The sequence below is a fragment of the Myxocyprinus asiaticus genome, chromosome 30 (genome assembly GCF_019703515.2).
Source record: "Myxocyprinus asiaticus isolate MX2 ecotype Aquarium Trade chromosome 30, UBuf_Myxa_2, whole genome shotgun sequence".
NCBI classification, from domain to species: domain Eukaryota; kingdom Metazoa; phylum Chordata; class Actinopteri; order Cypriniformes; family Catostomidae; genus Myxocyprinus; species Myxocyprinus asiaticus.
The window spans coordinates 22,344,147-22,361,759 of record NC_059373.1 but is presented as its reverse complement, the minus strand read 5'-3'; the positions used below and the strand labels follow the sequence as shown (position 1 = coordinate 22,361,759).

At 39.2% G+C, this 17,613-nt stretch overlaps 2 protein-coding genes across 3 annotated transcripts in view; one reads left to right on the top strand and one right to left on the bottom strand.

Annotated features, from left to right (window-relative positions):
• The window catches only part of smap2 (small ArfGAP2), a 45,122-nt gene extending 35,312 nt beyond the window's left edge, over positions 1 to 9,810 (bottom strand). The window contains exon 1 of one of the 2 annotated variants that reach the window (XM_051663572.1): positions 8,765 to 9,810. In XM_051663572.1, coding sequence (XP_051519532.1) covers positions 8,765 to 8,867 — 103 coding nt within the window. In that variant the 5' untranslated portion in view covers positions 8,868 to 9,810. Of the gene's footprint in view, positions 1 to 8,316; positions 8,472 to 8,764 lie in introns of those variants that run through there. The other variant, XM_051663574.1, reaches the window with a different exon arrangement.
• Positions 9,811 to 15,607: 5,797 nt separating this feature from the next.
• LOC127420930 (collagen alpha-2(IX) chain-like) overlaps positions 15,608 to 17,613 on the top strand; it is a 28,445-nt gene continuing 26,439 nt past the window's right edge. Inside the window, exons 1-2 of the mRNA XM_051663571.1 lie at positions 15,608 to 15,834; positions 17,168 to 17,242. Of these exons, the coding sequence (XP_051519531.1) occupies positions 15,763 to 15,834; positions 17,168 to 17,242 (147 nt within the window). The 5' untranslated portion in view covers positions 15,608 to 15,762. The remainder of the gene's footprint in view (positions 15,835 to 17,167; positions 17,243 to 17,613) is intronic.

Genomic DNA, 17,613 nt, shown 5'->3' with positions numbered 1-17,613 from the left:
TGTCCGAAATGGTTGTATTAAACGTTCTTACTAACAATAAAGAGGACAAAAGCATCTTTTCAAAATACCTCTAAATGACATTCACTGAATTAAAGGGGAAAAAAAATAGTTTAAGTTTAATTCAGTAAAGAAATTCACTGCAAAAAATCCTATTCTTATCAAGTGTTTTTGTCTTGTTTTCCATTTAAAATAGTCTAAAAATCTTTAAAACAAGATACATTTACTTGAGAAGCAAGTAATCATCTGCTTTAAGAGAATGTATCTTAAATATAAGTGTATTTTGTATACAAGTGTATTTTTTAATTGGTTATACTTCTGCGAGTGTATTAAAGTCAGAATATACTTATATTCAAGATACACTATATTGCCAAAAGTATTCGCTCACCCATCCAAATAATTGAATTCAGATGTTCCAATCACTTCCATGGCCACAGGTGTATAAATGAAGCACCTAGGCATGCAGACTGCTTCTACAAACATTTGTGAAAGAATGGGCCGCTCTCAGGAGCTCAGTGAATTCCAGCGTGGTACTGTGATAGGATGTCACAAGTCCAGTCGTGAAATTTCCTCGCTACTAAATATTCCACAGTCAACTGTCAGTGGTATTATAACAAAGTGGAAGCAATTGGGAATGACAGCAAATCAGCCACGAAGTGGTAGGCCACGTAAAATGACAGAGCGGGGTCGGTGGATGCTGAGGCGCATAGTGCGCAGAGGTCGCCAACTTTCTGCAGAGTCAATCGCTACAGACCTCCAAAGTTCATGTGGCCTTCAGATTAGCTCAAGAACAGTGCGTAGAGAGCTTCATGGAATGGGTTTCCATGGCCGAGCAGCTGCATCCAAGCCATACATCACCAAGTGCAATGCAAAGCGTTGGATGCAGTGGTGTAAAGCACGCCGCCACTGGACTCTAGAGCAGTGGAGATGCGTTCTCTGGAGTGACAAATCACGCTTCTCCATCTGGCAATCTGATGGACGAGTCTGGGTTTGGCTGTTGCCAGGAGAACGGTACTTGTCTGACTGCATTGTGCCAACTGTGATGTTTGGTGGAGGGGGGATTATGGTGTGGGGTTGTTTTTCAGGAGCTGGACTTGGCCCCTTAGTTCCAGTGAAAGGAACTCTGAATGCTTCAGCATACCAAGAGATTTTGGACAATTCCATGCTCCCAACTTTGTGGGAACAGTTTGGGGATGGCCCCTTCCTGTTCCAACATGACTGCGCACCAGTGCACAAAGCAATGTCCATAAAGACATGGATGAGCGAGTTTGGTGTGGAAGAACTTGACTGGCCTGCACAGAGTCCTGACCTCAACCCGACAGAGCACCTTTGGGATGAATTAGAGCGAAGACTGCGAGCCAGGCCTTCTCGTCCAACATCAGTGTCTGACCTCACAAATGCGCTTCTGGAAGAATGGTCAAAAATTCCCATAAACACACTCCTAAAGCTTGTGGAAAGCCTTCCCAGAAGAGTTGAAGCTGTTATAGCTGCAAAGGGTGGGCCGACGTCATATTGAACCCTATGGATTAAGAATGGGATGTCACTTAAGTTCATATGCGTCTAAAGGCAGATGAGCGAATACTTTTGGCAATATAGTGTATATTCTCTAAAAGCAAATCTAAATATCTTATATGCTGCTTCTCAGGTGAATGCATCTTTTTTTAAAGGACTTTTTTTTTCTTCTGCAGTATAGCTGCTAAAGAAAATGTATGTTGTTTTAAAGGCATTTTTGATATTTTTATTGGAAAACAAGCCAAAACAAAATCAAATTAAAAACTTATTTTGTTGCAGTGTATAATGGGGCTAAGACTACCTCTCTCACCTTTCTGTTCACTTCAATTCATCTTTAACTCACAAAAAAAACAAACTCGAGGGATGAGTGTCCCCGCGACAGAGTGTGTATCATCCGGGTGCAGTTTCAATCTCTCCCCCTTAGATCGGGACATTCGCGCAACTCATAGAAGAGGCGCTGACCTCAGAGAAATGCCAGTCTCAGAGTTTGTAGTTATTTACGTGATCTGCTTCCGTATTATTTGAACTTTAATAAAGCTATAACGCATTAGATACAGTATAATTGCATTTAAGATGTAATGGCGGGGTGTTTCCTTTAAAGAGCTCCAGCTCCACATATTCCACAACGACAGTGCTTCTGTATTTACTTATTTGGTATTTTTGTATAATTCCCTCATACTTTGTGAACTGAATCACCTGAAGCTGTGAAAGTTTGGAACGCATCTGGACTGTGATTCTTCTTCTCCTCAGTCAGGTGCGAACTGCAGTGCTGCTCTCACACATCACCATTAGAGTTTAATGTGATCTCATGTTACGTTAAATGAGATCAAACAACTATTCGACCATGAAAATTTTTGTCGACAATTTTTTACTGTCGATGTTGTCAATAACGTCGACTAATCATTCAGCCCTACCCTTTACCAATGCCTAAACCTAACCAGTGGTGAGGACAAACAAAATGCTGAACGAAAAGCACATTTCTGAAGCAACCACATCATTTCGTGTCGCTTCTATTACACTTTCTTTTTACGGGTCAGCTTCGTGTTTGATTGGGCTTGAACTCTATGAGTTGAGTTACCGTGGAAGCTAATCACATTAGAATAAGTGTTTAAATGTAGGTGAGTCTGTAATACAAGCGTTAAAATGTATAATTTTTCAAATGACGCATTAGAGCAAGGGTCTTCAACTTGGTCATGGGTCTTTAAGGGTCCGCAAATTACTGTTTGATCCACCACCGGCACTCATAATAATCACTCGCACGCGAGTGAGAGACAGTACCGCTGCTCCCTAAGTGCATATTACGCAGTCTGTGTAGGGCACCAATTCTCTAGGGGGCATCAGAAACTTCACCGGCTGCCCTTACTCACACGTTATACATTATTCAAGGACCCGGTAGTGGTCGCGGAACACAAATGATTGCTTCGCGCTCGCACTTTATCTTCACGCTCTCACGCCCCTGGCGTGTATTTAAGTCCATCCACATTCTGAAGCCCCTGAACCTGCATGCCAAATCTTCCTCTTGCAGTAATCCTTCCTCATATTCGTGCATCCCGTTTTATTTAGTTATGAATTAAATGGAATGTCAAACATTGACGAAATTAGCCCATTGCCCATGCTCATTACGAGCCACTCATAATGCAATGCATATCAGGTTAAGCAGCGCTTCTGGAGAGGGTTTTGTAGTAAACGCGTCTGCTATGCATTTTTCGTGGTGTGCCAACGTCAGCCTATAGTTTCTTGTATTATTAGTTGCTTTTGCTTTCAGAACAATAGCCTATACTTACTTAATATACAGTATAGACCTATGTATATGTAATATGTCTAAATATATACATACCACTGAGATTATCAAGCTACCATAGGCTACACCGGTGACTGTCAAATCAACATAGTTAAAGATGCATACAGTCATATTTTCCTCATTACGTTTTCCTCCTACAGAAATTAACTGTAATTTTGAAACGTATGTATCAAATCGATCGCTAACATGAGATGAAGACTCCATGTATAGGTCTATCAGTAACCTTATAAAAGTTTTTTTTATTCTACATGAACAGTCTATCTTTCTGTTCATCTATTTTTATTTTTTTGTAGGGGGTGTGGCACAGTGATTAAAAGGAAAAGTGAAAATAGCACTTCATGTCAAAAAGGTTGCAGATCTCTGCTATACTTAATTTAATGTTTATTTTAATGGCTTTGCAATGTAAACATCAAATATGTACATACAATAATATGGTACCATACACGTTTTTATAGGCATTAAATGCAACACTCAATTTTCAGACAATATGCAACGGGGGTCCCTGCTCCGTCTCTCTACATACCAAGGGGTCCTTGGCCTGAAAACAGTTGAAGACCCCTGCATTAGAGTAAGTGTTTCGATATTATAACATAGCAGTCTGTGAGTAATTGAGTGAAAAATATGTTTATAAAGTCATAGTCAGCTGTTGTAGTCGTGATTTGTGTGAAAGTGAATAAAACACAGTTGTTGTAGCGCCTCTAGTGTTAGTTTCAACAGGAAACTGTGATGAAACATAGAATTTGGCACGTAAAAGTCAGTTTGCAAAAACATTTATAGGAACGTTCATTCAATAAGACTAGGTTGCAGCAAATCTATACTTTACTAAAGCTGGACTACCACAATAACACAACAGATGTATACTTTTAATGTCTTGTAAAAACACATAGCCTATGGCAGGGCAGTGCCAATATACAATAACACATCTATCAAATGGCACTCTTTAACACTAAAACTACTCTTCCCTATTTTGCTCATCCAGTCAGAAAGCAAACAAACTCATATGCTAGTGGAAACTGTGTTGTAGTCTATAAAGAGGAAGAAAAACTTGTACTAATGCTGATGTCACAGCTAAATGCCAGTAGCCTGTTAAACAACATAAAACACTGATTTTTCTTTTCTTAATGTGAGCCAAGTTTACATTTGGAAACTGCTCGACAAATAAATAACCTAACCTATTAACCTTGCTTGACCACTATGAGTTATTGTCTCAATCCAATATTACTCTATATGCAGTCTTCAGTTTGACTGGTCGACACAGAGTCGTAAAACAGAATGAGGTCCTGCAAACATATGTCCACTCTAATTTCCACTGACTTTGGGACCGTTTCCATTTCAGAAGAGGCTTCCCAAGACTGGGAGTCCTATGGCTGTGCTACACAAGCTTTTTACCCTCAGGGCAACAATGTTTGTATGTACGTGTTTGTGCATTTGATAAGAGAAAAGGGAAGAAACCTAAGTTACAGAGTAAAATGACACATTCAAAGCAAGTGGCAGAACATTCAACTTGGACAGCATTCAGTGCAAAGACTAACTGGAAAACAGTTAAGTACATGAGGAGTTTTGGGTGTTCCAAGCTTGGAGCAGTGGGGCTTGCCCTGTCCTCGGGTTCAATGGAGGACTCTGTCCAGCCACTGCGGTAGATCAGACAGGGAGGGCTGGGAATAAATTACATCTGACCAATGAAAAACAGTCTCTCAGAATAAGGAGAAGGCCAAAATGGTGTTCCTTATGGGCTGTAGGTCAAATTGAGAGAAATCTGGCAACATGGTGATTGACAAGCAGAATCACAGAAGCAACACAGTTTGACCAGAATAACATTATTGTGTGTACTCTGATTTGTGCAAAGTTCATTTGAAATGTAACCACCAAATTTAAGTATCTAAGTATTTAATTCAATTTAAGTATCTTCCATACTATCTCAAAACTGGGATTATAACAGGGGCGTAGATTACCATGATCAGTGGAAACATGCAAATGCCTCACGCTGCAACCCCCCCAATTTACAATATGCAATAGAAGAACTTAAAAAAAGGAAATAACTGAAACAGGAAATGCTGTAGTTGCAACAGGGACTTATGCAAATGTGTGATTTGACTGTACATTCTCACTATCCCACTCTAAAAATGTGCCTTAATAAAATGGCATGTGCATTAATGTTTGTACAGCATATTTTATGTGGAATTTAAACATATGTTGTTATCACCAGGAGAATATAGGCCTAACACAAAGTTCAATGACATAAATGGAAAATAAATCATGTAAATAAAAAAAATAAAAAACACAAGGTATAGAACTTATTTACAGTAGTGCCATCTTTGATTTTTAATGGGAAATGAAAACGAGGCTGTGAGGGATACACTTACGATGTCTTCAATGGCACTCATGGTATAAAGCTGTCTAAAGCTTCTAGATCGCATCTGATTTTCCACATCTCATGTTGTCTGGAGTTTTTTGTATACTGAATGTTCTTGGACAGTTTTGTTTCTTCCTCTCAATGTTTTGTCCGCAAAATGATACAAAACCACTTCAAACAGCAGTAAAGCCCAATGAAGAGACTGTACGTCTACCCTCACAGCCTCGTTGTCATTCCCGTCAAAAATGAAGGATGGCGCTGCTGTGAATAAGGTCTATATTATAGACCTTATTCACAGCAGTGAATAAGTAATGTGATATTACCTCATATTTATGGGATTATAGACTCTGAGGTAATATCACATTACAGCATCCTAATAAAGAGTAGCTTTGGAAATACTTTTTTTTTTTTTTACTACAATAGTGCATTTCCAATTTTAATCAAGAACTGCTGAAAAGGGGCCTGGGTAGCTCAGCGAGTTTTGACACTGAATACCACCCCTGGAGTCGTGAGTTCGAATCCAGGGTGTGCTAAGTGACTCCAGCCAGGTCTCCTAAGCAACCACATTGGCCCGGTTGCTAGGGAGGGTAGAGTCACATGGAGCAACCTCCTCGTGTTCGCGATTAGTGGTTCTCGCTCTCAATGGAGCACGTGGTAAGTTGTGCGTGGATCGCGGAGAGTAGCATGAGCCTCCACATGCGAAGTCTCCGCGGTGTCATGCACAACGAGCCTTGTGATAAGGTAACTGAAACTTGTCCTCCGCCACCCGGATTGAGGCGAGTAACAGCGCCACCACGAGGACCTACTAAGTAGTGGGAATTGGGCATTCCAAATTGGGAGAAAAGGAGATAAAAAAAAAAAATTATATATATATATATATATATATATACACACACACAGGTGCATCTCAATAAATTAGAATGTCGTGGAAAAGTTCATTTCAGTAATTCAACTCAAATTGTGAAACTCGTACTAAATAAATTCAATGTACACAGACTGAAGTAGTTTAAGTCTTTGGTTCTTTTAATTGTGATGATTTTAGCTCACATTTAACAAAAACCCACCAATTCACTATCTCAACAAATTAGAATATGGTGACATGCCAGTCAGCTAATCAACTTAAAACACCTGCAAAGGTTTCCTGAGCCTTCAAAATGGTCTCTCAGTTTGGTTCACTAGGCTACACAATCATAGGGAAGACTGCTGATCTGACAGTTGTCCAGAAGACAATCATTGACACCCTTCACAAGGAGGGTAAGCCACAAACATTCATTGCCAAAGAAGCTGGCTGTTCACAGAGTGCTGTATCCAAGCATGTTAACAAAGTTGAGTGGAAGGAAAAAGTGTGGAAGAAAAAGATGCACAACCAACCGAGAGAACCACAGCCTTATGATTGTCGAGCAAAATCGATTCAAGAATTTGGGTGAACTTCAAGGAATGGACTGAGGCTGGGGTCAAGGCATCAAGAGCCACCACACACAGACATGTCAAGGAATTTGGCTACAGTTGTCGTATTCCTCTTGTTAAGCCACTCCTGAACCACAGACAACGTCAGAGGCGTCTTACCTGGGCTAAGGAGAAGAAGAACTGGACTGTTGCCCAGTGGTCCAAAGTCCTCCTTTCAGATGAGAGCAAGTTTTGTATTTCATTTGGAAACCAAGGTCCTAGAGTCTGGAGGAAGGGTGGAGAAGCTCATAGCCCAAGTTGCTTGAAGTCCAGTGTTAAGTTTCCACAGTCTGTGATGATTTGGGGTGCAATGTCATCTGCTGGTGTTGGTCCATTGTGTTTTTTGAAAACCAAAGTCACTGCACCCGTTTACCAAGAAATTTTGGAGCACTTCTTGCTTCCTTCTGCTGACCAGCTTTTTAAAGATGCTGATTTCATTTTCCAGCAGGATTTGGCACCTGCCCACACTGCCAAAAGCACCAAAAGTTGGTTAAATGACCATGGTGTTGGTGTGCTTGACTGGCCAGCAAACTCACCAGACCTGAACCCCATAGAGAATCTATGGGGTATTGTCAAGAGGAAAATGAGAAACAAGAGACCAAAAAATGCAGATGAGCTGAAGGCCACTGTCAAAGAAACCTGGGCTTCCATACCACCTCAGCAGTGCCACAAACTGATCACCTCCATGCCACGCCGAATTGAGGCAGTAATTAAAGCAAAAGGAGCCCCTACCAAGTATTGAGTACATATACAGTAAATGAACATACTTTCCAGAAGGCCAACAATTCACTAAAAATGTTTTTTTTTTTTATTGGTCTTATGATATATTCTAATTTGTTGAGATAGTGAATTGGTGGGTTTTTGTTGAATGTGAGCCAAAATCATCACAATTAAAAGAACCAAAGACTTAAACTACTTCTGTGTGCATTGAATTTATTTAATACACGAGTTTCACAATTTGAGTTGAATTACTGAAATAAATGAACTTTTCCATGACATTCTAATTTATTGAGATGCACCTGTATATATATATATATATATATATATAAATAAAAAAACTGCTGAAAAATAGAGCATAAAAAATATGGAGAGAAAACAATACAAAATAATAATATTTGAATAATAACATTAATAAATAAATAACAGTACACAGACACTAGAATGCACTAATGTACTTCAAAAATAAAAAATAAATATAAATATGGACCTTGCTGTTCAGGGCTTCTGTAGTTTCCAACATGAGACAGTGACCAAAAATAAAATAAATATATATCAAAGTATGTTCATTTTCTACTAATTTCTGAATAGACTGTTGTTACTTTAATTATAATGTTATCAATATAAAAACGAAGGTAAGACGCGCTTCCTTTTTCATAAGTGTCCTTATTGTCGTCACGCTGTTGTTCACATCGCAGCTGCTCAGGGATGTTGACGTCAAAACATTCGACTGTGAGCGCTGCTGACATCATACAGCAACCAAACAAACGGCCTACCTTTCATTGAATGAATATCTGTGAATCTCGACCACTATACCCCGAACCTCTTGCACACATACATTGAACATAATTGCACACAATAAACTAAATTGCTAGTTGCATGAACATGAAACTGTTCCAGGAACCGACAAAAGCAGTGATGATGAAAATGAATCTTACCTTTGGCGTGACAATCAGCGCAAAACTTGTTTTCCTCTAACGCGAGCAGGGATGTAAGTACAGCCTGATAGCGGTCAATGTCTTTCACTGATTTACCCGTCATCTTCACGAATCAATATATCACTTTAACACCCGTAAACTGGAGCTCTGGAATAAATAATCAAACGCTGCTGAAAAGATGTTCAAATGTTTGCCCGTTAATAAAAACACCGGGAAGCGGAAAGCTGACTGTCACAGCCGGAGTTGGCTTTAGATGAAGACAGAAAAAACTAACACTGCTTGCTAAGAGAAAAAAATGGATGCTTCAAAGCCACACGGTTGTTTCAAAAACAAGTAGACATTCCCTTCTGTACATTCGCTGGTCCCCAACTTTTCCTTCCGCAGTATCAGAGAAACATCGGCTGTCTCGTTTGGAAGGATGCGTCCTCCGGAGGTCGCGTTTGTTGGCCGCATACGTCATCGAGGCTGTCTCGTTTCAGAAAAGCGAGTAGGACACTTCGAATGCAGCCTTCGAATGCGAACTTCTTTAACAGGAATTCGGAGGATGCATGAGGTGTATCCTTTGTGGGCACTCACAACCCACAATTCTTTGCTTCAACGGAAATGTTCAAAAAACCCGTGCTCTGCTCTAGTCCTGGCGCTGCATCTAGCTTGATTTAGCGCAAGGACGTGTTCGGTGTGAACGGCCCCTAACACATCTCAGCTGTGCTTTCCTGTTTCCGCTCTTAGTCACCGCAGTGCCTCGTTTGTGTCTTCTTGTGGTTCGCAGTCAAGCGCTGTTATCACATATAACATCTGTAAGATCGTACAACAAAATCCAGCATTAGATGAACAATTGCGGTCGTGATGTTCTCTGGTAAATGATGTGAATTACTGCCCTTTGTGGCACATTTAGAATTTGGGGAACAGTGCCCTCCAGTGGGGAAAATTCGACTCTGTACGAAACCGTTGCCGAACAGAATTAATTCATCCGTTTGTTCCGTCAGCTTTATTTGTTGCAGGGGCGGATCTAGCATTTTTTGTTATGGGGTGGCATGCAGACTATGAGGGGTGGCAACACCAAGCAAGCACCCATGCATAGTTCTTATGGCTTAAGTCAGGGCCGTAACCACAATATACATTGAGGGGGGTTGTTCTTCTGGAAGGTTCTCCTCTCTCCACAGAGAAACACTGGAGCTCTGTCAGAGTGACCATCGAGTTCTTGGTCACCTCCCTGACTAAGACCCTTCTCCCCCGATCTCTCAGTTTGGCCAGGCGGCCAGCTCTAGGAAGAGTCCTGGTGGTTCCAAACTTCTTCCATTTACGGATGATGGAGGCCACTGTGCTCACTGGGACCTTCAATGCTGCAGAAAATTTTCTGTACCCTTCCCCAGATCTGTGCCTTGATACAATCCTGTCTCGGAGGTCTACAGACAATTCCTTGGACTTCATGGCTTAGTTTGCGCTCTGACATGCACTGTTAACAGTGGGACCTTGTATAGACAGGTGTGTGCCTTTCCAAATCATGTCCAATCAACTGAATTTACCACAGGTGGACTCCAATCAAGTTGTAGAAACATCTCAAGGATGATCAGTGGAAACAGGATGCACCTGAGCTCAATTTTGAGTGTCATGGCAAAGGCTGTGTATACTTATGTACATTTTTTATTTTTAATAAATTTGCAAAGATTTCAAACAAACTTCTTTCACATTGTCATTATGGGGTATTGTTTGTAGAATTTTGAGGAAAATAATGAATTTAATCCATTTTGGAATAAGGCTGTAACATAACAAAATGTGGAAAAAGTGAAGCGCTGTGAATACTTTCCGGATGCACTGTATCATACCATTCAAAATAACACATTCCAGCGCCGGATCGCCAGTCAAAACACACACAGATGAAATAGAAACTCCAGCGCAAGAACTGGAGATGTTTCATCTGGATTATACACATACCTGACAAAAGCTGTTTCAAAAAGTGGTGAGGACACATCTCACCCGTCTCAACCCATAAGTGACGGTGATGTATCCAATAATCATTCAATGAATACTTGGAAACAACTGAGAAATTCATCTTTTACCTCTTTTTTTTTTTCATGTATTTGTCCATGTGGTCATTGTTTTTAAGGAAATAAGCTCATCAACCCTCAAGAGCCCAAATACTGTACACGCATTGCAATAGTAGGTAGGCGATTGGTTGATGTTGTGATTGGCTGCTGCTGTATACAATCACACTATGGATCTGTAGTCATTTGTGCATTTGGTGAGAGTTTAGGCAGTTTGACATGAATAAACCCCTACACAATGTCAAAATCAATGGTAATATACTTACATTTATATTTAATACATTTGGATACCTATGCTGTGGTGTCAGATGGGGTGGCAATGTTTTTTCTTAGGGTGGCATTTGCCACCCCATGCCACCCCGGTAGATCCGCCCCTGATTTGTAGCCTTTGTTATCTTGTATACATCATGGCTAAGAGTATAAACTAAGATTAATGACTACTTTTAATAGGCTTGCAATGTCATTCAGCAAAGCTGGGAGGTGCAACCGTTGTTTTATGTAAACTACAGTTAATGAATTCAGATTAGCACCATTTTAAATTTTTGACAGGAATGGGAAAATGATGGGTTGTGCTCAGTGATGGGCACAAATACATGAAAAGGTGTTTAAAAAAAGACAAAATTATACTGTGTGGAATGTTTTTTGTTTTGTTTTTTTTGTTGTTTTTTTTAAATAAAATACAGTATTTTGTATAATGAAAATACACAAAATAGATGTAAAATTGGCCTTTCAGTGAAGTATCACTATTAGGTATTATATAAGGTTATGTTTACGTTATATAACATAATATAAGACTCGTTAAATGTAAAAGGTTTTACACATTTATTGTCACGCTGTGCAAAGATCTGGGCAGCAGAAATGTTTTTCATTTAATAGTCTGTCATGATATGAAATATTAGATATGTCATACAAACATACACTATATGGCCAAAAGTTTGTGGACACCCCCCTCTAATTAACGAATTTGGTTACTCCATTAAATCCAGTAAAGAAAAATCTTGAATGTTTCTTTATGTAATGGCTTGGGCTTTGTGTGCCTCCAAATTTGTGGCAACTGTTTGGGGATAGCCCTTTTCTGTTCCAGCATGACAATGCCCCTGTGAACAAAGTGAGGTCCATAAAGAAATGGTTTACTGTGTCTGGCACAAAGCCCAGACCTGAACCCCACTGATCACTTTTGGGGTGAACTGGAACAGCAACTGTAAGTCAGGCCCCATCGACCAACATCAGTTCCTGACCTTACTGATAGCCTTGTGTCTGAATGAGAGCAAATCCCTGCAGCCATGTTACTACATACAGTATAGTGGAAAGCCTTCCCAAAAGAATGGAAGCTGTTATTACAGCAAAGGGGGAAATTGATGCCTAAGGCTTTGAAATCAAATGTTCATCAAGCACATATGGTGTCCACAAACTTTTGGCCATATAGTGTATTTGTTGACTCCAAAGAACAATAAGCTTCTCATCCAAATGCAGGTTCGGATGGCTTTCGCAAGGTTATATTTTAAAACAGACCAAAACGGCTCATTTATGTTGTGGTTATTTTTAGCCATCATTAGTTGCTTTTGCATTATATCTGCACTGAAAAGTCCCTGTTCTCATGGTCACAGAGCTCTCTTCTCTCCTTGTGTCTGATCTGCTGCAATACAAATGAGAGAAGCGATTGTGAAAATGGAGTAACTTTACCATATTAAAGTGCATAATTGTTTATTTATCCAATCAAGGCTTGTCGTAGAACACATGTCCACATGCAGCTTTCAGTAAGTAAAGAAATGCATCTAATAAAAACAGACTGTTGTGGCTCATTTTAGTGCAAGATAAAAGCTTGGTGACAGAATCTGAGTGCGATGAAAACATTCACATCAGCTTGACGTCCGTTTTTCAGTAAAAAAAAAGAAGCTTATTGGTCACTTGATGAGAACACAAGACCCCGCCTCAGTGACAGAATTATTTTTTCAAACAAAACAGATGTGGATTTTTTTCAGTCTTTGAAGCCACTGAAGCCATTAACTCATCATGCTCTGTCACCCTCTACCTGGCCAGTGATTATGTTAATGAAGCTAACACCTGAAAATCATTGGAAAAAATCAGCTAGTGAGACACCGCCTTAACACCAACAACCGATTAGCAAGCAAGACTGACTAGCTAGAACTAATGTCCAGTGCTAATGCTAACACTATTTTCCCCATGCCAGTGCTCATTTATTCCTTCATGTTAACTGAAGGCAAATCTGAATGTTCCCTCTTAGCTTGTTAGCTAGTGATCTAGCTAGGGCTGCCCCCTGATAGTCCAAAGGTTAGTTGATGATATATATATATATATATATATATATATATATATATATATATATATATATATTATATCTTCTATATATATATATATATATATATATATATATATATATATATATATATATATATATAGATCATCTTCTGTCGGCACAACCCTAATGTGCATTTCTCTCTGTAAATTAACAAAATGTTCAGACAGTCTCCTTGCTGGTTTCTCTGACACATTCAGAATCATTACCGCTTTTGCCAGTGTCGCTGCAGCTTGCTTTGTGCGTGCGCTTGTAAAATTTATATTTTAAAGGTTCATTATTACGGTTTAGTATTTCTCTGTAATGTAGAACAGTGTTAGCAATGTTACTTATAACATTCTTTCTCAGCCCTGGAACTCAAACCATTTTCTGATGCCCCCCCCCCCAAAGAATATATTCAAGAAATTAAATAAATATCATAAATGTGCGACTAGTCGACTAATGACTTAAATTAACTCCTACTAGTCGACTAGGAAAATCTTTGGTCGGGGGCAGCCCTAGATCTAGCTAATGATAGCTAGTGAACACGCTAACGATAGTTACACTAGCTCACTAGCTAGCTGCTGACTAGTTTTGATTTCCTCACTGTTGACACTCATTGCATTGGCTGGTGAGAAGTATCATAGCTACTTTAATATTTTAATGGAAATTAAATAACAGTTGCCAGCAATTTTTATGTTTTTTGCAACAAGTAGAATTGACCATCATATACTCACCTTATCTTACTCCATATTTCCTTGCAGGAACGAAGAATATTAGCTCACCCAATGCTAGATGGAGCAGTTCTCTATGACATCTGCAGCTCGCGTGAATGAAAGTTGGGGTTGGGGAGCATGCCTGAATTAGTTAATACAAGAAATCAGCAGCCTAATAAAATTTTTAAAATTTATTTTGAAAATACACAAATACCAAACTTAAATGTATTTATGTACAAATTACAATTTATTTTTTATCACAAAGTATAGTCAGGACATTACTGATGTAAACAGCACCATGGGTATTTGAAAAAAGTCATTTTTGATCAAATCTAGACAGGCCCCATGTCCAGCAGCCATCACTCCAACATCTTATCCTTGAGTAATCATGCTAAATTGCTAATTTGATACTAGAAAATCACTTGCCATTATATCAAACACAGTTGAAAGCTATTTGGTTTGTTAAATGAAGCTTAACATTGTCTTTGTGTTTGTTTTTGAGTTGCCACAGTATGCAATAGACTGGCATGTCTTAAGGTCAATATTAGGTCAAAAATGGCAAAAAAGAAACAGAAAAATGCTTAAATTGCCAAAAAAAAAAAAAAAAAAAAAAAAAAGATTTCATACAAAGGTGTACACTACAGTCTTCAAAGACAAAGGACAACTGGCTCTAACAAGGACAGAAAGAGACGTGGCAGGCCAGATGTACAACTAAACAAGAGGATAAGTACAGCAGAGTCTCTAGTTTGAAAAATAGATGCCTCACATGTCCTCAACTGACAGCTTCATTGAATTCCACCTGCTCAACACCAGTTTCATGTAAAGAGAAGACTCAGGAGTGCAGGCCTTATGGGAAGAATTGCAAAGAAAAAGCCACTTTTGAAACAGAAAAACAAAAAGAAAAGGTTAGAGTGGGCAAAGAAACACAAATATTGGACAACAGATAATTGGAAAAGAGTGCTATGGATCTTAACCCCATTGAGATTTTGTGGGATCAGCTAGACTGTAAGGTGTGTGAGAAGTGCCCGACAAGACAGCCACATCTATGGCAAGTGCTACAGGAAGTGTGGGGTGAAATGTCACCTGAGTATCTGGACAAACTGACAGCTAGAATGCCAAGGATCTGCAAAGCTAATCATTGCTGCACGTGGAGGATTTTTTTGATGAGAACTCTTTGAAATAGTTTAATTAATAGTAATTTTTTTCAAATTGTAATAGTAATTTTTCACATTATTAATGTCCTGACTATACATTGTGATCAGTTGACTGCCACTTTGGTGAATAAAAGTACCAATTTCTTTCCATAAGAGCAAAATCTGTACATTATTCAAAACTTTTGGCTGCCAGTGTATGTTTCCCAAAAAATGTCAGAAGACAAAATCTCCAGTAAACACAAGTTTGTGCACAAGTTTGTGTTTGCAGATGCCTCAAAAACAAACATTCCTATGTCCAAAACTGGCTACACATACAGTACTCCATAATAACCTGTGGATGTTCTATATACACCTTTTACATTTTGTTCAGGAAGTCAGTATGGGGGGCGTGAGAACCATCCAAAGGCAGCTGTGTCCAATTAGCTTTCTAGAGTTCTGTTGGTTGACAAAACATGAATGGACAATCAGGACAAGTCCCCGCCTCCTGTGCTGGTGATGGCCTCTCAGGTCTGTCTGGTCCTCAGTGTGTTGAGCTCCCTGAGGTCTCAGGGGCTGGCTGTAGGGCTGGGTTACACCTCTCTCATTCCTCCCCTCAGGTTGCTGCCACTGTGTTTTTCTTCCCAGTCCTGGGCAGCACACACGCACACACTCACATACACACACCTTTCTTTTCCCTTAGAATCCACCACCCTGGGCTGAGAGGCCAGGAGAGAGGGTTGCAAGTTGTGTAGGAACCGCTGGGACTTTTGATTTTTGAAGAGAACGGAGCTAATAGCGACCCTTCGACATGGCTAAATACTTCTCTATCCTTAAAAGCTGGGTCCTGTTGGAGACGCTGTGCTTGGCCGTAGCTCAAGTGGTGAGTTTGGATGCTGTCATCTGATTTTGGTTGGTGCTGGATTTTCTTGATTCTGTTTAGGACAGAATATCTTGTAGATCGATAGTTATTGTGAACCTCTGATGCCCAAGTTTTGATTCTCTATGGTCTAAACTGAATTGTGAGTCAAGAAGCAATCCAGAAAAGAAGTTATTTGGGAAGTCCTATACTGTACAGGCTATTTACATTGTTGAAGATAAAGTTGACCAGTTTGGTAGATTGCCCAATTATATTGAGATCCACAAAGTTGCTCAACTCCATAGGCTTTTGATTTTCAGTGATCTTCAGTTTGGTTACAAGCTGACCCAGGTGGTTAACTGCTTTATAGAGCATCCTTGTTCAGATACCAATAACTTGTTTTTAGAAGAATCTTCAGTCAATGTTAGCATTTTATTTTTAAACTTTTTAACCATTGCATCTAACAACTGAATATATGGAGATTTGGTGAATAAAATATGAAGTTGAAACTGGGCATTTGAAAGATAAACAGAGAAAAAGATAGATTACAAAGGGCCCAGTTAGAATGCACTGCTGCCAGTGGTTACTATTCAAACACACAGAGAACCTGAGACAGCTCTCAGTAGAATAACACATACTTGTTACATTTGAAAAGACAACTTTAACACAGTCTGCATGCAGCTCATCCCATACACATAAAATGTAAGGGGCAAAATATCTATCTTTTTTTTTTGGTGATGTAATTTCTGTCATTTGGTGAGTCAACTATTAAAAAAGTAATGATTTTGAAAAATAGACTTATCGCTGAGATTGGGGGAGGGACTGAGTAAATATTCCCAGGCTCTATTTTCACACCCCACATAAATAATTGCCCACTCTTAGCCTTTTAATTTATATCTCAACCCATGTACTGTCAATCAAGTTTGAGTAAACATGTTTGATGTCTAATACAACAGGTATTATAAGACAATATGATTTAGGTTTATTTGTTTGATCACTATCCTGTATTGCTATATTGTAACATGCATACCACAGGGTCAACATCTATTAGATGTCAATATCTGATAATAGATCAAAAATAAATAAAAAATGAACTGTCTTTAATTTTCCATTTATGTTTAGTAGAGCAAAAAAATGAATCTACTTGTCATTAAAAGCTTTCAACGTAAAATTATTTTTTCTCTACATAACATTTCATAATAAGCTGCAAAAAACCTTCATTTAGCTTTTTATGTGAATGTTACATTTAGTATACTGTCTCCATTATTTGTTTTGGTTTAGATTTAAAGCGAATATCACTAAATATCAGTTTACAAGTTTGAAAAAACTGAAACAGTTTTTGTGTGTTTAATTTTAGACAGGTCCACCTGGACCTCAAGGCCCTGCTGGGCCCCCTGGCCCCGCTGGAATTCCCGGTGCAGATGGCGTTGATGTGAGTATTTGAGCTGCCTGGCTGTGCCACAGGTTAAGCTGGTACAAAGACTGTCATTGTGCACCTAGTTTCATGGGTCCCGTGTTCATATGCAGTACCAAAATTTTGCCAACAGAGGGCTTATGAAATAAAAATAATCACACAAAAGGGTTCTGTTAGAAGTCTCTACTTGGTGAGATGTCTGTAATTTGATACAGTTGAGGTGAGCCTACAATCCAAACAGGATTTGTATAAGATATGTGCACAGCAAGATATGCAATGAGCTTGACTGGTCCATGCAACAAACATTTTGAAATGAGGTTTTAGAATAACATACTAAATAGATCATTATGTTATTTGTGACATAGCTTGCAGAGAGATGTGTGCATATC